This window comes from Haliotis asinina, chromosome 2 (assembly GCF_037392515.1).
Source record: "Haliotis asinina isolate JCU_RB_2024 chromosome 2, JCU_Hal_asi_v2, whole genome shotgun sequence".
NCBI lineage: Eukaryota > Metazoa > Mollusca > Gastropoda > Lepetellida > Haliotidae > Haliotis > Haliotis asinina.
This window is the reverse complement of record NC_090281.1, coordinates 3,359,446-3,379,767: the sequence shown is the minus strand read 5'-3', so window position 1 is coordinate 3,379,767 and position 20,322 is coordinate 3,359,446. Positions and strand designations below refer to the sequence as shown.

General features: G+C 40.7%; 1 protein-coding gene across 1 annotated transcript; it reads left to right on the top strand.

Annotated features, from left to right (window-relative positions):
• Positions 1-3,202: 3,202 nt before the first annotated feature.
• On the top strand, positions 3,203-13,475 carry LOC137272192 (beta-1,3-galactosyltransferase 5-like). The gene is made up of 2 exons (XM_067804545.1): positions 3,203-3,421; positions 10,942-13,475. The coding sequence occupies exons 1-2, from the start codon at positions 3,247-3,249 to the stop codon at positions 11,925-11,927; spliced, it is 1,161 nt and encodes a 386-aa protein (XP_067660646.1). The 5' UTR covers positions 3,203-3,246; the 3' UTR covers positions 11,928-13,475.
• Positions 13,476-20,322: the final 6,847 nt, after the last annotated feature.

Here is a 20,322-nt window from a genome sequence, read left to right as displayed (position 1 = left end):
CATTATTTTTGATTAAGTAATAGTTATTATTGGGTCACAATGTTTAGAGCCTTGACTGACAATTATTATGGGTCACATAATAACTATCTCGGTATATAGTGGTTTAGCGACAAGCCTTTAAGGTAGCACTAAGTTGCCTCCCTTTGGCGTGTATTTTGACTGTTGGTAAACACGAGGCTGATCGCAAATGTTCTAAACTTCGCTGGAATGCTCAAGAATCACTGACTGTGTACATATAAGGCTGGTTGTTGTGTTGACAGACGGACACACACACACACACACACACACACACGCACGCACATACACACTCTCTCACACACACACACACACACACACACACACACACACACACACACACACACGGCCTTACAATCGGAGTTATACTGGAGCCGTGTCATCATTCTACATCTGTCTGCCTCTTCGTCAACGTTCAACCTACATTCAAGACCGCTTGCTACATTTAGTATAACTATTTAACTGAAAAACAAGACTGGAGAATTGATGTTATATTTGTGACCCATGAATTTAGATTTGACAAAGCTGCATTGTACTAGAAACCTCTGTTTTGAATCTTTGTATTTTGCCCTTTGGTTAGTACACATAACTGCATATTTTAGATTTGCCAATGGTAAATTTTGCTGGTTCATTGGGGATATCTTATACCTTTTGTCACGGCAAATTATCAAACGTAACAAAATCATTTTCATTTATAGGATTTTTTCAACCACATTTGGTGTGTTACTAGAATGAAGTTTCAATAACAACAAAACACTTCAATTTTCATACCAAAATATTTTATTAAAATGGTTTACGATTTACAATATACTGACCATGAGAATATGATGGTTAGGAACATTTAAAAAATATTTCTGCACTTCGAAAAATATGTTTGAGTATTCTAGCTCTGTACCGGTATCCTGGCTATCCATTTTGGTGATGGCAGTCACATATTTAGTGCATCTGACCCTCTAAGAGTAGCACCATATGAATCGCCTTCAAAACTTTTTGTATTGTTTTTATACAAAGTTTTCATTATTAATTCATGACTACATATGAGTAAACATCATCAATATAAGTACAGTGGAATCTTACAAAATAGGCATCTGTCCAATCCGGCAAGTTATAACACCAGCGAAAAATCTCGGTCCAGTCCGTGACGTGTACATTTACCATTAGCTCTACATTCTGGCACATTGTCTAAACTGGGCAATTTTTTCAGCCCCGATGAGTGCCGGGTTATACAGCTTCCACTCTATACGTAGTCATTGTCATAGTACAACATAGCTTTCCATCCCCAAAACATGACAGTAAAATTAAAAAAGATTATTTTACAATTTTATCAAAATATATGTTCGACCTTGAAATCTGAAGGTCATGAGATACAAACGTATGTAAATGTATTTGAGAAGATTATCTAGAGTTCTACCTGTACAACTAACATGAAATTATATGTGGGGCTAGGGCAAGGGATACGCTATCCAAATACACTTTGTTTTCCACACATAAAAAATCATTTGTATTCAAACATGTTAACAAAAGTTTATGGAGTCAAAAAACGTAACAAGCAAGTAAAATAAGGACTTCTTGCTCCTTTCATAAGACAGGAGCAACCTGATAAAATTTCTACAGACAACATAGTACCTCAACAAATTGCATAAAGTTCTACTGCTATAACATAATCCATCACGGGGTTGAAAACTAAACTTGGACCCAGTAACATAAACAAACCTTAGTTAATCCCTTTTATATTATTTCCAATATCTCATGCATGATTAATTGACATCATATCTGATATTTAGAGGTGAGGGTCTGGGTCTATTTAGGATGTGAGCATATATGCTTAAGCAAATAGTTCCCAGCAAACAGAAGTTACAGTTGCAAGTTATTTCATGGTGCTTGGGCTAATGTACCCATTCTGGCAAAGGTAACTGTACAACACATGGGGAAACATTTTCTTTGAAAGAGTGGAACCTGGTCTTCTTCTTTCAACTCTATCACAAATTGTCAATACATAGCAGGTATAAATGTCTCAAAGAAATCCTAACAACAGCATAAAGGGCAAGTTGCATGTTAATCGTGCAAATCTGAAATACCACTTGCCACCAGCCTGTGTCACTCTGCAACACAGATGTAGCCTGGCTTGTTCTCTTTCTTCTCTTCATTTGGTCAGCCCTTGTCTCTATTTTTTCTTGTATTAACAATATGGCACTAATTAGACCGTGATAATGTATTGGCCTTAATCGTAAGGCAGTACGTGATTAATTATCTATGATATTGTAATTTCAGCAACAATAATATCTCATAATAATATCTAAGGAGATTTTGTAACTGAAATGCAACTGAAAATGGAGACAGTACAACATAAAATGTCGTTATGGTCGACTGTCAAATGCTACAAACTTGTGTATATTAACAGTAACTCAATCACACGTAATGTCACTCACTGTCAGTAGTATTTCATGTCCATGTCAATTACCCCAAAAAATAACTCGTGTGCACGCTATTTGTTTACACCAAATACGTAAGTGTTCAAATAAGATTGATCGGCGGGGATAAATGTCCTATATTCGTTCAGTAGTTCAAGATATATCATATCGCAAGTATGAAATATGTTGTCACTCACCTATTTCGCACCAAATATGATATATCCACTCTTGTTGACAAATACGATCTCAGCCAGAAAGGAATAATATTTTTATAAATATAAAATTGTGAGATGACTTCGTAGATATGGTGTATTGTGAAGTGTTTCAAGTCGGGGATCATATCAAAATTATAATATTTTTTTCGAAACAAATCTGTACTCCTCGCAATGACACGAGGTCCTGTGATCTCAGCTGGCAGGCTCTGGTTGCTTCATCACAAGCGAAAGTTTCGCTTCCGGTATTGACTGTGGCCGGGGTCCTTTCCATTGTTATTTCGACATCAACACGTTGTTAAAAAAAACATACAATTACTAGTGCAAGATGACGTAGGATAATTCGTCTATGAGATTTTTTACAGACGTGCGCTTTGCATAAATGTGTTTTTTATATATTATTATTTCGGAAGTTTTCACCTTCAAAAAGTCAACATTTGACGTCACATTTCTCAAATTATGAAAAAAGTGTCTCTACCTTTGTTATCCTTCTTTCTATTGGTTCATTTGTATTCTATTCTGTTTCGGCTTCTCCCCTGACTGGATATCGATCGCTACATAGTGACGCTGCACACGTTGTTAACCCGTTAGGTATATTCACAGCAGATATGACTTCGTGGCTTTCAACAAGTAAACTTCCTGATTCATCGCAAATACAGCAGTCGCTCATGGTGAGGTGTAGCGTTGCTGCAGGTAATGTAACTCCGAGTGTTACAGAGAGTTACAACGCATGCCTTCAAGCCACTGCACAGGAGTGCCAATCCTCAGGCGGGATGCGTCTCAGTGAGTGTTGCGTGATTTACATGTGATCTAGATAGCACACGTACATCGGAGACTTAACACCATTGTAGAAATGATTTTGTTCTTTTATTGAAAACAACAATTACACTAACCTACTGATATTTCAGAAAACGTATTTATTTTAGATAATGTAATTATTCTAGATAATGCCTCGTGTGGTGTCAGACACGATGGAGTATTAGATGTCGAAAGAGACCCTCCTATTTCACATCCATATAAAGAGGTCGGCACAACCACTGCATGGTAGAATTATATGTGACTTGTAACTGACAGGTTCTATGCCTAGACAAACGCCACAGAGTCAATCTCGTAATCAAACACACAACTATTTGCTATTAATCGGGGATTAGGAGACTTTCATCTATGAAATACACTATGTCCATGTAGGAAGACAGGTGGCCGTGAAATTCTGAGTCCAGGATGCAAGATATTATATCGATACACTACGTTCAGACTCTACAGCTGAATACTGAGCTGACAACGAGCATATTCTGAAATCCATAAACTGACCTTTAGTCGACATTGTATTACAAAGACGGAATTAATACCCGCACTACTGTGTATGATGACATACGTCCGTAATACCATCTTCACACAGGGCGAGCGACCGAGTTGTGCCCGAGAAATGCCTGGTGTCGGCTCACGAAGTCTACCTTTGGATTTTTTATTAGCCTCAAAACGTCAACTCGCGATCCGCTTTGGAGTTTGGGTGTGACTTAATAATGTCTTGAAAAGCGGGTGGGTAGTTGGTGGAGCTACTGGTGGCCGAAAAGTGGGCAGCAAACTTGTTTGCCTTAGCTTTGTTTGTGGGTAGTTCCGGAAAGTTAGGTGAAATAGATTTTTTTAAAAATACCCTTTATGGCTCTAAATTTGTTCCAGTGTCGAGAGTTTTGATCGGGGAACCTGAGGGTGGAGCAGAATTTTTTCCAGTGATTGGATTTTGCTTCCCTGATTAAATCTTTAGTTTGATTTCTTGCCAAAGTTAATTTTGAACGGTCCCTTTTAGATTGCTTACGGGCCTTTTTTCTTGCCTTTGTTTATGTCAGAGGTCCCCCAGGGGACTGTTTTTCGTGCAGGGTTAAGCCGAAAGATGCATTTTTCTGTTATGTTTAGAATAATGTTGGTGTAGTTTTCATTAAAGATATTAATGCCGGGGTCTTGTATGGTGGTAATGTTAATTTGTTTACATAATGTGTTGAATTTGTGCCAGTCTGCTTTGTGTAAGTTGAATCTGATGTCTGTGGTGGTAGTGGGTGGGGTGTTGGTGGGTGATGTGGGAGTGGGGATGTGTGAGTGTACTGTTATTTTGATGGGGCAATGGTCACTGCCCCAGGTGTCGTCGTGTACCTCCCATGTACCAGCTTGTGTAAGTTTTGGTGTGGTGATTGTCGATGGCTGTGGGTGATTGTAAGTTTGTGAGTGGGTATCGTGTGGGTTGGTTATCTGTTACCTGAGGGTGTCGGGGTCTTATACCCTTCTCCCTAGGCAATCTGTATTTCCTCCACTCTTTGTCTGGGGATGATGTAGTCAGACGGTATACTCAAGGATAAGTCCAGTTTGGCGTTCAAGTCCTTTTATTTTTGGAATAGTTTCTCACAAACAAAGGTCCTCAAATATTTCATAGACTCTGGTCTAAGCACAACATTAGTTTGCAATGTCCTGGAAGAACTTGTTGGTTTCTTGTACAACTTCTGATACTATAAGTTCATCTGAGCAATTCTCTCAGTATACAGAGAGAACCTCTCAAGACAACGGTGGGGCCCAGAATCGCGCACCAGTCACCGGACAACTAACAAAATAGAAGTCATGACAATTTAGGCTCCTCACACCAAAATAATGTCCTACGTCATACAAAAATGACTCGTACCCAATCTTAATAATTAGTTACTTTCATTAGTTCCTTCCCGAGACTTTATTGGTACCATCAAATTCTTCCAGTATAAAATATCTTCGTTAATCAACTTTAAGCCATCCATCAACCAAACATTGACATATCTGACAAAAATATCAAATAATATTTCCGACTGGTAGGTGCCACAAGATACTAAAACAAATTATTTCAGAACCCTTGTGTGTCCCTTTTATTGACAAACTGACCATTAGTATCCGAATGTCCATTCGCCTAATCATGTAGAATCACAAGGTCCTAGTTTATGTCAGTTCAGAGGAATTGCAAATCCCCCAAGAAAAGTGAATCAATAAAAAAAATTCGGTAACTTGGTCAATGCATTTTCCCAGGACATTGACCCTTCCTAACCTGACTTGAAGTTTTGTTTAAATATTTGTCAAATGTATTTTAAGATTTTCAATTCTAAATGTCCTGGTTATACATGCCCCTCCTGTTGGAGAGCATGTCCCATGTCATTCACTCTTTCCTTAATAACAGACAATTTACGTTCAAATCCCACAACACCATTTCGGACCACTTTCCATTAGATAACGGGACACCCCAGGGTAGCATATTATCTCCCACACTTTTCAACTTCATGATTAATGACATTTTTCCTGACTCTTGGCCTGAAATTTCAAGAGCAAAATTCGCCGACGACATTTCCTTTTGGACTTCCTCCACCTCGATCAAACATGCTACAAACAAATGCCAAAAAAGTTTAAACCATATTCAAAATTGGGCCCAAAATAGGGGTTCCATATAAATGTCAAAACAACCGTGGGCATACTTTTCAAGAATAAATATATGGAAAATTTTACACCCAAACTACACCTTAACAACCAAAAACTTGAATTCAAAAAGGAAGCAAAATTTTTAGGCGTAACCTTCGACCAACACCTAACATGGACTTCCCACATTCATAATTTGGTCAACTCCAGACAAAAAGACTTCAACTTAATGAGAGCCATCAGCGGCACAAACTGGGGTGGCGACAAACACACACTACTAAACATATGTATAACTCTTATTTTGTCGAGACTGGACTACGCCGCTCCGGTCCTCCACTCACTCCAGCAACTCATTAAATCAAACATTAAACACACAAACTTCCAACATCACATAAACACTAACAATTCTACATGGGTCAAATCTATCATAACATCACCAATCACAAATATACCCACATTCTCAAACAACAAATACATTCATACAGCCATAAACAGACTTATCACAGACATCACAAACCTCAACCACACACTATATAAACAAAACAGACATACATTATGCACCCACTTCAACACACAAGAAGACATCAACCATACATTTGCACAATGCACGGCAAAACAAGCAAACATAATACAACTACATAACAACATTCCACCTAAATTCCAAAACAATATCCACCTATTACTCCCCACCCCCCAACACACACACACATCAAATCCCCGCCACACACACCCACCCACCAACCAACCCCCCCCCCCCCCCCCCCACACACACACACACACACATTTTTCATCCCTTTTCTTTATTTCTTTATTCATAGGTCTCCCCTTATCAAGCAGACAGCCTAACTGTCTTGCCACGCTCTATCCACACACTTCCCCCTTCCCCCCTCCCACCCCACAAAAGCCGACGTAAAACCCTTAAAATCTACCTAGTGAACATTCGATTTCGAAATAGCTAATGCTCAGCTTGGACAGAAGTTTATTCCGACATCTCGTGGTGGCCATTATTTATGTGTCGCTGGATTCAAATATAGAATCAACAAAAGGGAACGAGACGGCACAGTGAAGGATTGCAATGCAACAATATCAACCGTGAATAACATTGTCACCATGGTGAAAGATAACCACAGTCATCCTAACGTCCAAATGGATATTGAGGTATTTATTTCTTGCAGCCATGTATATTCTTGATCATACTCAGTAAGACAGCGTGGCATGTAAGATGTCGAAGATACCTATATATTTCTACACATTAACATAATGTATATATACATTTACATATATAACAGATTACATTTCTGTTGGTTTTAAGGTGAAGGGATCATTGGAAAAGATGATGATGAAGGCATCATCGACTCTCACCCCGATGACGTCCCTTTACGAAGAAGGCCTTATTGAGATGAGAGATGGCGCCTGGAAAGGCGAAACCAAGGCTCTGATTTCTTCCATGCCATCTTACCCAGGTGCACGGAACCTCCTCTACCGAGCCAGACGTGCAGTTCTACCTCCTCTGTCCCTCCGACGACAGGACCTGGTCATCCCGGACAGCTACTAGACCAGATGTTGCGGGGATCCTTTTCTAGTCATTGATGATGGCGACGACCAGAGAATCCTTGGATTTGCCAAAAATGATAACCTGCGTTATCTTTGCGAGTCCGACACCACACATCGACACACGAGATGGAGCGTTCTATGTCACACCAACAATATTCCATCAGCTCTATACCATGCCTTGGTTGACGGGAACATGCTGTCATTAGTTTTCATCTTCGTCTTCTTGCCCGACAAAAAAAGAGGAAACCTACAAGCGAATGTTGAGGTTGTTGCCTAACGCAGCTGTCACTAGAGGTCTTCAGCTGAATCCACAAAAATACAGGTATATTAATTTTTTGTATCAACATGATGATTATCAAACTCATAAGTAATAACATTATGTCATTATACTCAGTTTGTCCTATAGGAGAACTTGTGTCAGGTGTGCTAACTTGCCTTTGGTGCCTCCTCAAGAGGTATATAATTGCTCGTTTTGTTTCGTTATATTTAGGCTGTAATTCAATAATATGAATAACTAATAATATCAAATATTCTAAATGATATACATTTCATCGATGTCGTCACATTTGCCAAATCATTCATTATAACAATTTATTTTAAGGTTGAGGACCTATGGCTGAACACAATTGAAAACATGCCTGAAGATAAACGCTGCCAAGACCTAGCGGACTACATCACCAGGGTAGAAGGGGACCTCCACATATCACATTGGAACAACCATGAGGATGAGGGTTCACAAACAAATAACCACCTTGAAGGTTGGCATTCCTGCCTTAAACGCACCAACGGCAAGGCTCACCCCAACATATTTAAACTCATCCGGTTCCTCTCTAGGGAGTAAGTGAACACGGAACACAAGTCGACACAATATGCCGGAGAGCTAAGGCAACCAATTGAAAAGAAAAAAGACCTGGAACGTCGACTTCGAGATCTAAGACACCATCTCCAAAATCGAACAATGAGTGTTAGGCAATTTGCTGATTCAGCGTGTCATCTTTTACATCTTTCATAAACATTAATAATATGTAATTTTTGTATTTTGTAAAATTGTTCAGCTATGTATTTTATGTTATGTTTTATATTTTAATGTACATACATTCTGTGAAATGAGATTGAAATACAACACAGTCTTGGCTCGTTTTCTCATTAGGTACGCTCTCATCCGAATAACCCGGATTATACTCTTCTAACAACACGCAGACCTGCCATTGTCTCTACAATCCAACTGCTAAAATGTCGAAACGCCCAGGACGAAGACCTTTTCTCTTCACTCATCCGTGATGATTTGGCCAAAGGTCGACATCCTGAGCCCTGCCTATCGATAAATTTGTGTGGTATCGGTCCTTATAACCGCCTAGGTCATCGCCGTCGATCGCGTATCGCATGGGGACAGTCCAAAATCGCAATGACATCGCAAAAAGGATGTAACCTGATCGCACAAGTCTCAATGGACTCGTAATTTTGATTCGTAATTCGATGGACTCGCTTTCGCAATGAGATCGCCTTGTTTTGGCGCTCGCAAGTCCACTTGTGCCGAGCTCATCACGAAAGTTCCAAGACCTCTTCAGGACCTCTCTACGACCGGCAAGATCAGTGCATTTCAGTCCGCGTTTGAACGTGACCAGTCACGAGCCTGTGCGACTAATAAGCAACCTACAGCGAAAAACTTAAAGGAACATATTCCTTGACTAATGTATTGGTCAGGAAATACGTCAGCATTGTTTATCCTTTACTTTCCTTGAAAATACAAGTATTTTTAAAATTGTCAGAATGCTGAAAAGTGAAAATATTGAAGTTATTTTTAACGTTGCCAAATGCATTTATTACGTTATTTATGACAGAAATAAGCATGAATACATACAGATGTATACTATATAAAATATAGCCTTGTTCTTGGACAGTGTCATAATCATTGCATAATAATATAAACCTGACCTGTGCTGGTATTTCGGGAGTCAAGGGATTTGTTCCTTTATGTCTTTCCCCCAGTACAATACTTGGGGTGAGCGACGTTGATTATACGTGGTTGAAGAAACCCCTAATACCATGTAACAGGGACACTGATATGGTGAGAGGAACAAGTACGGAAACATAACCCTCCCTTATTTGTGGTCATCTTTATTGGTGTGGTATCAAGTGCTCGAGTGATCGTGGCGCGATATATCGTGTTGGTGCAAGCCTATTGAGGCTGAAGGGCAAACATGGTGGATTCGATCACTCTATGCCGCTAATTTCAAAATGAATAATGTCTTCCTGTACACCAGGGACAAATAAGCCGATACCGCTGTTCATTTACCCCACTGCTTTAAAGTGAATAACCCCGCCACACAGCAGTAGATGTCAGGCCTTTGCTCTTTGTCCTATTCTTACATGTTCCTTTCCTTGAATTGACATCAAGTCACCTCTGTAACTGAGAAGCTGAAGCAACAACACCCAAGTACGACCGTCAAGGTCTCCGTATCTTAAAACCCAGCGAACATTAATAGCATGCAGTTAATCAACCTCTACCTTTAATAGAGTCACAAGCTCTGCAGTGGAACACTCCTATATCCACAATTAGTTATGTTAATGTTTCTATGGGCTGACCTTGCTACTTCTCGACTCACTTGCGAACATTCAATTGTTTCATACGTACCATGATGACCCTCTGCAATGGTCTCTGCCAAATATAAGCAATGGATTATGATCTGTGGGTACTATGTATATTCTGGGATAGGGCTCATATGATCTATGTTTTCAGATTTTTACTTTCACTTGGCCTTTGTACATTGGCCTCTCCCGCTTCATACTCCACTCATGCAGATCCTTCACTATAAGAAACATTTCCTCAGTAACTGTCCTTCATGTTGATACTTGGTCGACTTCATGTTACACTGCCCCATCAACCCTCACGATGATGATCACAGGATTGACTGGTCCAAGCTCCATTACACAGCTGGACTATTTACAATGCATGACAAACCCTTAAACTTGTTGTACTAGTAAAGAAAACAATGAGTGTGTGAGTTTAGTTTTACTCCGCTGTTAGCAATGTCCCAACACAAGTACAGTTTTTGAAATATATATATTCCACTATAACTGCAGCATGCTGAAGCCACTGGTTCAAAATTAACACATACGAATCAATCCTTCATACGGGGCGTTGGGGTAGCCTAGTGGTGAGGGCGTTCGCTTGTCACGCCGACGACCCACACGGGCACAATTTCAGGTGTCCCCCGCAATCATATTGCTGGAATACTGCTAGAAGCAACGTACAACCATCCTCACTCACTCAAGTAAGTTTACACACCGATTAAATGTGGCCTTGACTATAAATATTTATGTTGCAGCTTACCTCAGCAGAATGACTGGCCGGTATTTCAGGGAACTATTGATATTGGTCACTGTGTGCTTTGGGTATTACCTGGTACACTTCTGGTGGACGACGATGTCGTTGAAAGACGCACTGCGATGGTACTGCAAGCTGCGACCGGAAGAGTACAGGGACCCCTACATAAATCTGCATCGTTACGAATACAACCTGTCGCCTACAGTGTGCTCCCACCAAAACTTCGACATATTCATTCTTGTACAATCAGGACCGTCAAATGCCAAACGCAGACAGGTGATCCGGGACAGCTACGGGTCCGTCCGACGTTTCCATGGCGTGTCAATAGGTCTGGTGTTTGTGCTTGGTAGAGTGGCTGAGTCAACCCTTCAGCTGAAGATCACCAGGGAGTTTGAAAATCACAACGACATCGTGCAAGGTAACGTGCACGATAATTACGCATTTATCAACCAGAAGCACATCATGGCTATGGACTGGTTCTTGAATAACTGCCAGTCTGACTTTATTGGGAAGCTGGACGATGACACGTTCCTGAATCCATACCGCCTAGTGGATTACTTGTCAAGTTTGAGGAAGCCCTTACCTAATGTGATGTTCTGTAAAGTTTTGGAAAATGAGATACCAGTTCGTAAACCGTCCTCAAAATGGTATACGCCGTGGTATCAGTACCCATTTAAGAAATTTCCGCCATTTTGTTTAGGATTCGCTTATGTAACAACGCCAAAGGTTTGGGCGACCCTGTATGAAGCTTCTAAAAATTACCGACAAATGGACATGGATGATGTTTATGTGAGCGCAGTGTTAGGGGCCTCCACAGATCTTCATCTGAAGGATATTGAAGATGTAATGTACGACTGCCTTCAACACAGATCGTCTGTGGATGTGAACTCTTTGCGAAGGTCTGTGCTAGTATTGGACAGGTGGAACAACTGTGGAGACAAACCGTTTAAACACTGGGAGGAGATAAAACAGAATAACGACGCTTGAGTTCAACAGCACTAATTATTTTTCTCATATATTCAAATTTAACACGATAATTTGTTTAGTGAGGATGTGGGGTAGCCCAGTGGTTAAAGTGGTAGCTTGCCACGTAGAAGATCCCAGTTCGATTTCCCACTTGAGTACAATGTGTGAAACCCATGTCTGGTGTCCCCCACCATTACAATGCTAAAACAAGCGTAAACCCATAGTCACTCACTCACTTGATGTTGTTTAGTGATCTCGTTACAATCAGTTGCGATATTAAAGGGACACTGATTTACAGCAATTCATGTTTCACGTCTACGATCTAACTACGTCGGCTCGCGACCATGACGGATATGAGGCCTAGGCTACGGTGCACCTTGGCAGAATTTCTTCAACCTGAATGAGACAATAGGAACGGTGGATGCCCATCGGTGAGTGAGTGAGTCTAATTTTACGCCGCTTATAGTAATAATCCAGTAATATTACGGCGGGGGATACCAGAAATATAATTCATATATTGTACCCGTGTATGGAATCGAATCAGGGTCATCTGCGTGACGAGCGGTGTGATATAAACGCACAAATCAATCCCACTTGGCCATTGCTAGGATAATCTAAAATGTTACCGAGGCAGTTACACAGCAAATGCTTGAACATATGTGCATACCTTATGCAACAATGAAGATCTGCTCGTTACCTTGAAAACAGCGCCAACCCCCCTAATGTATTTAGGTAATTAAAGTTGCACGCGATACAGAAAGTACTGGTCCCTTGGTGTAACCCGTGTTTGGTTGAATAACACTACATCTGTTTACTTGTCATCATTCACTTGATGGTCAGTTTGTGAATAAGTTTTTTTCACTTTATAACAGGTTTTAACAGTGGTAACACACTCAGATTACCTGACAGGTTCCCATGTAGCATTTCTCGCGTCTGGAGTAAAACCCCAGCATTATAAATATAGGTCTGGTGTGGCAAACGTATTACGTGTTATGTAATTGTAATATAAGCTGAGTGAAAAACACAAATATTGATTAAAGGCTTAACCAGACCACATTAATTTATTCATTACTTTTATCGGTGTCCTTCTGGGAAAGCCACATTAACATGCTTGGCGCCGAAAAAGCCGATAAAGCCAAGGGAATCATTACCGTTTTCGTCAAATAAGCGTCACCCATTCTCCACAATAGTTTAAAAACAAAAATTATCTTAGTGACTTGTCCTTAGTTTGTTTAGTTGACATATAGTGGACGATTTCTTTATTCTCGTTAAAGTTTTGAGTTAACATAAATCTTTTTATGTTTATTTTGTTCCTTCATCTTGCACTCTCTGCTTTTATTGTAGATTCTATTACCTTAATTCCTATGATTAGAATCTGTTCTGGAATAAAATGATACATTCTAATGGGCCAGAGCTTTTGCTCTTAAGAAAGTTGTATTTGTATTTTTGTATGTATGTATGTCTTCATGTTGAGCACCTTGGTTTGTATGCCTGGTATTTTGCATCAAATTTATTGTGACGTTTCAACTTCGAATAAAAATGTCATCATCACAATGGCGGCAAAATACAGATTTTGGAAAATCTAGTCATATTGTTTGCTTAAAAAAACATCTATGAAACGGAGAGATTTGCTAAACTTCACACTGAATTCCTGTGACCCTCCCATAAGTTAATTTGCGTCAGTCACATAATTAGTTGTATAATCATAAACGATTGGAAAGAGGTGTTTGAGTACCTACTTATGGCAGCTAATTTGATAAACATTACTTGTGGTAATATGGATAAGCATTGCCGGAAGGTCCACATTCACACGATCACTCAACCATGCCCATTGCCGGGAGGTCCATATTCAAACGATCACTCAACCATGTCCATTGCCGGGAGGTCCATATTCAAACGATCACTCAACCATGCCCATTGCCGGGAGGGCCACATTCACACGATCACTCAACCATGCCCATTGCCGGGAGGGCCACATTCACACGATCACTCAACCATGCCCATTGCCGGGAGGGCCACATTCACACGATCACTCAACCATGCCCATTGCCGGGAGGGCCACATTCAAACGATCACTCAACCATGCCCATTGCCAGGAGGACAACATTCACACGATCACTCAACCATGCCCATTGCCGGGAGGGCCACATTCAAACGATCACTCAACCATGCCCATTGCCAGGAGGACAACATTCACACGATCACTCAACCATGCCCATTGCCGGGAGGTCCACATTCACACGATCACTCAACCATGCCCATTGCCAGGAGGACAACATTCACACGATCACTCAACCATGCCCATTGCCGGGAGGTCCACATTCACACGATCACTCAACCATGCCCATTGCCGGGAGGTCCACATTCACACGATCACTCAACCATGCCCATTGCCGGGAGGGCCACATTCACATGATCACTCAACCATGCCCATTGCCGGGAGGGCCACATTCACACGATCACTCAACCATGCCCATTGCCAGGAGGACAACATTCACACGATCACTCAACCATGCCCATTGCCGGGAGGTCCACATTCACACGATCACTCAACCATGCCCATTGCCGGGAGGTCCACATTCACACGATCACTCAACCATGCCCATTGCCGGGAGGGCCACATTCACACGATCTCTCAACCATGCCGATTGCCGGGAGGGCCACATTCACACGATCACTCAACCATTGCCGGTTGAGCCATACCATTTTCAACTCTGCTAATGTGGCTTTCACGCAGTGTAACAGATTCGTCCAAAGGCTGTGTTTATGTATGTAGAATTTCACTCGTACACTGACTACGCCCCACATTCTGTCCTGAAGATGCCTGTGCAAAACGTTTTTTCTTCGTAGGATTAACCGCCAGTACGATGATCTATTGTTCATTCTTGTGCAAATTAACAATGGTTATGTTAGTTACTTATTGGACAATAATTAAAAAATTATACTATACACAGAACCGTCAGGCCCCACACCTGGACGGCCAGGTCCTTGGAACCGGTGGCTGAGCGGGTTAGGTGGCTGACTGCGTGGGTACTGGCGATTAGGTTCCTGACACTATGAATGTGGGTTCAGATCAGGTATGGGATTCAACCCAACAAAAAATACCAGAATCTGTACTTTACAAAGAAAGCCTAATTGCAATATAACATATGTTACAAATAACGAGTCGCCTCCATTGCAATATATTATGTAGCTTCATGACCTTTTCCACAATTTAAATTCTGAAGGCATCGGGGAAGATTCACTGTCTATTCAACACAACCAGCAAATAAAGGGTTATGACCGATTCAGAGAAAATTCACTCCTCATTTACAGATAAAGGTGTTCCCTCAATCGATCTCAAGGCTGAGTTGATTCCGCTGGGTATCACACAATTCGTTACTAATATTTTCGTGGTATCGGAGATACATCAGTGATATAGTATAATACACCACACAGAAAGAATATTCTTTTATTCCTACCGATATGTTGTACATTTGTAAACAAAACCTTCTTGAAACAATGTAGATAACAAGGAATAATACTTGGCACAAAACAGACCTCTAATATTTCTTATATTCCATCATAACTCTTTTCAACACAGATAAGTATAAGTTCTTCAAACAGTGCAATAACGTAATAGCATACCCTGCCACGTTTAGGCCGGAAAACATTTCTGACCGCTACACACTATACTATTGCCCGTAGTTGATCTGTTCATGTCGTTGGTGATATTCTGTTACAACGTAAAGTGTTTGTAGTATGTGGTGTAAGTCTTCTGATTTCACATCAGATTCCTTAAATGCTTGTTAAAATGCTTTGTTAATTTCATTAAAAGTCAAGTACATGTAATCTAATTTGGTTGCGCACTTTTTCACAAATTGAAGGTAGATATATAATAATTCCACTAAACCTTGGTGAAATATCAGCATGAATGGTTTAGGTCAAGTAGAATATGTCACATCGCAGAGAAGGACTCAACAAATACCTCTACAGTGCTATCTGTACAGCACAAACAGAGCTAGAGTTACGCGCCCTCGCTAATCTCCTGAAGGGAGCCTAATGGGTACAGTGGGTGTGAAGCCCATATCTGCTGTCCCCAGTCGTGGTGTTACAAAAATACTCCTGGAGGCGTAAAACTAAACTCAGGCAAAGGTGTTGGAGAATACACACTGACTTTGATGTAGAGGACACTGATAGAGAATTTTCTTGTTCCATCATCAAAGTTGCTATTTCCACTACACAGAGTCCCTGTGGACGAAGACACAAGATCACTGACATTCAAATACATGCCAGGAGGGCAACCATCAGGAGAGCAGCTGGACGGTATGGCTTTACTTCCGGAAGATAAAGTCCAGGACAAATGGCTGGATCTGATGCAGCCTTCTCCTGATTCTCAATTCTCAGCGCATCGAGGTATTAAAAGACTACATGGTCCTCACTTGAAGCGACTAAAATGCAAGCTTTCCGTTACCTCTGTGGAACCGCAGCAAGACAGAAAGGCCCAAGCACTAAAACCAACTTGGAAGGATTCCACAATAGTCCAAACAGCACTGAGCCACACCGTCATCCCAACATCTCTCGGTACATTAAATGAAGAAAACTGAACAGGGTCGAGCTTGCTGAGCTCGACTTGAATGTGCACCACCATGCAGGAGAAGAGTTGATTATTTTATGTTATTTTATCATTCTACAATGATTATTTCATTATCTATTTAAAGGAAGGGGTAAGTACTTAGCTAATTAAGCTGAAAGGTTTGTTGTTTTAAGCTCTTCATTATAACTGGCCGCCTTAGAACTGAGAGGATACCAAGAGGCATACCACTGTGAAAAACCTCAACTTCTTAGTTGAGAAACGGAGACCTGACATTTAACAGTTGTTTTTGTCAGCTGCAGGTATCCTCGAACAAGGTAATAGATGGATATCATTGGTATTGATTTAGTCGGCTATAATTTGGGTACTTGTGTTGTCTTTTTATTGATATTGATTTGTTGCAGCAGTCAATAGAATAATTCCACTTCATTTTTTTCGCCGTGAACGTTTTGGATGCGAGACAGACAACATTCACAAAGTCAACATATTACAATCATTTTATAAATTCAATAAAACAGATCGTTTGCTTCAAAGCCCATCAAAACATAATAATGAACTATGCTAGGATTGTGGCAGTCAACAGAATCATGCCACTTCAGTTTATTTCACCATGGAGTTATCCCATGTGAGTCAAGCGCCATGGACACGGTATATATCGTGTATATAGATACTGAGTATTATTACTATAACAATAACACTAAATCAGTTATTCTAGGCCTATATTCCTATACAGCAAACACAACAGAGAAAGACGTATATTGATGTTTTCTTTCAATTCTAATATATTTCACCACAGGCAAATGTGGTTAAACTGTTTTCATTTGCTATCATGACAATTAAGGTGGAAATATTAATGGGTAAAAAGATAACTATAGTTTCCACTTAATTCCAAGACAAAACTGTATTTCATCTTTGGTTATCAATGTAAGGATACTACCAGCTGTGCAACCCAGTCAAGATTTCTGGGATATCATCCGGATAGTCACGGGCAAAAAACAATGAAAGCAACAGTCGGTCCTAGGTAATCATTGCTCTGGATCAGTGTTCCTGTAAATCTACACGGCACTGTCTGCATTATTCTGTTTAGAATCATATGCTACACCCAGCCAGCCAAAGAACCGGTTTATATGTGTGTGCTTGACTTGCTTTATAATTGAATGACCAGAGAAAAACAATAACGCGAAACGCTGTCATCATATCCCAATTGCGAGATTACAGGAGCGACAAGGAGAACAATTAAACTTGGTTATGGAGAGTTTGTTCCTCCCGATTTAAGGGTCATTAAAGTGGCGGACACTGTTAGCACACACTGGTACTTGAAGGGGACGGGTGGCTGTGGCAGGATAGGATGCAGGATACTATGTCTGCGTCGGATCTTGTTTGAAGACTGACACTCAGTTCAACTGGATTGATACTGGCGATGTTGCAGATTCGTTTGCAGCACAACAACATACAATATGAGTTAACCAGTCGTTGTACTCACACGCATAGTCAGAACAGGTACCAGTGACTTTTTCTGGGCGCCACGCAGAACACATTTGCACTAGGAATGTGCACTACTTCTTCAGTCTCGGCACGGTCTTTGCAATCTTCCTGGCCGGATGAGGATCGATGGAAGGATGAATATTTAGAAAGTGCTTCAGCTCTGGATCTGATGAAGTGCGGAGCAGCCAGTTTTCTCGCCTTTGGTGAGGTTACACCACAGCTCTGAGCCGAATAGGGCCTATGGGATGCTTACAGTTCTTACAAGGTTTGCACTGGTGATGGGATTCAAGCCTTTGTAGTGGCAGCCAGACTCCATCAGCATCATCGTTGTGGATTTCATTATGGAACTTGCACTGACCGTCGTGTCCCAGGAATCGAATTTAGAGTTAAGAGTCGCACCAACACGTTTGAGTGAGTTTGAGATTGGTATTTCTTTTCCATAGAGGATTATGTTACAGTCTTCCTTTTTAGATTTACTCTCTCCAGGTAATGATAAATTGTTTCCTGTACTATGAAGTAGGTCTGTATTGAGGATAGTCCCTTTTGATATCCGCACTGCTGTGATCTGGAAATGTCTTACAGTCATTGAATTGTGGAATTCTTTTGGTAATTACCATTTCAAACAGTTTTGATATTACTGACAGCAAGGTTATGCCTCTATATGAATCTGGAGATGTTCTCTCTTTGTTATGGCCTTTATAGATAGGAACAATTATTCCCCTTTTCCATGGCTGTGGTATGTATCCTGTAATAAGAATCCTGTAAAAGAGCTCTGAAAGAAAAGTTTGCAAGTAGGGACCTCCATATTTCAAGTGCTCTTATGAGATTCCATTGATGCCTGCAGCCTTGTTCTTTTTAAATTTTCTACATATGCTCTCTATCTCATTGCTTGATGTCATAAGTCCCTTCAGTTCATAATTAGTAGAGTGGATCTCGTGTCTGAGATTCCTAACCTTCTCCCTTATCTCTTCTTCAAAGACGTTGTCAAACCTGTCATCCAGATTTGAACAGAATACAGATTCCATGTGGTCAGCAATGGCGTCGCACACCTCTTTATGGGTATTGAGAAGCTTGTCTCCTTTGACAATGACTCCAACTTGAAGTTTTTTGTTGTTTGCACGTAATAGAGACCAAAATGAACTTTGGTCTGTATCATAGAGCTTGTTTAATGTATCAAAGTGTTCGCTTTCAAACTTATCAGAGGCGTCTCTCAATGCGTTTCTGAAGGTATCTTTGCTCTGTTTGTAGTTTAGGAAAGAGAGATGTTCCATTCCTCTTTCTCGGCCAGCAGCGATCCATTCTCTCCTTGCTACCATCATGGAAAGAAGCAAACCATAGGCCCTACTGTTATCAGTAAGTCGATAAACCATCAAACCCATGAATGGTCAGGTGATGAAGGGAACATCTAAGAAGCGCTTTGAGCATGCATGCCGGATTCACTATATAGCCTTATATAGATACCCATAAAACAAACAAAAAATCACAAGCAGAAATAGTCAGTGCTCAAACATTGGTTCACTAGTAAACATGTGTTCATCACCAAACCTGTGGACATAAAATACCAACCATGTATTTGCCTAACCTTCATCTTTTCATGATATACAAAACAGCATTGTTTGTATATTGGCATAAGAGGCACACATGTTACATTCCTCCATGTGATGGTGATACAGAGGATAGCTGACAACTCCCACTATTTGATTGTTCAGCCTGGGTCTACAGTTTCTAAGGACATCGTACCTGATGCATGTTTAGGGTATAATCTATATCTAAACTAAACCAACAGCTGTCGCCCACTCACTGGGACATAGTCAGCTTGAGCCACAAATTTTGACTGAGCTAGGTCACTAATATTCTGTACATCAAATATTTTTCTAAAGAAGTGAGTTTGTTTGTTGTTTAAGGTCGCAATGTGCAATATTCAGGTGGTCATCCAGTCTGGTGATAAACATCATGAACATCAATCTTTGGCTTTGGGATGCGATGACCAATCAGCAAGTCAGACCACCTGATCTCGAACGTCATGAAGATCTGGGCTACAAATGGTCTTCAGCAACCCATGCTTGTTGTGAGAGTGACTTGACTAACAGAGTAGGGAGGTCAGGCTTGCTGACCTCGTTCACACATGTCATTGCGTCCCAAATGCGTTGATCGATTCTCATGATGTTGATCACTGGATTGTTTACTGCAGACTAAAATAATACAGACTGCTACCATATAACTGGAAGATTGCTGAGTCTTGCCTTAAACAAAGCTTCACATGAAAGTCCTGAATGTGTCACTGTTATAGAAGCATGGGCAAAAAAGAATATAGCTGGGCCAGATGTGCGAACTTCCCAAGAAGAGGTATGATACCGA

Bases quoted from the DNA above. Each gene is read 5' to 3' on its own strand.
- LOC137272192 (XM_067804545.1), top strand. From the start codon at position 3,247: ATGACTTCGTGGCTTTCAACAAGTAAACTTCCTGATTCATCGCAAATA. The intron at 3,422-10,941 runs GTGAGTGTTGCG...TTTATGTTGCAG, and splicing joins CTCAGGCGGGATGCGTCTCA to CTTACCTCAGCAGAATGACT.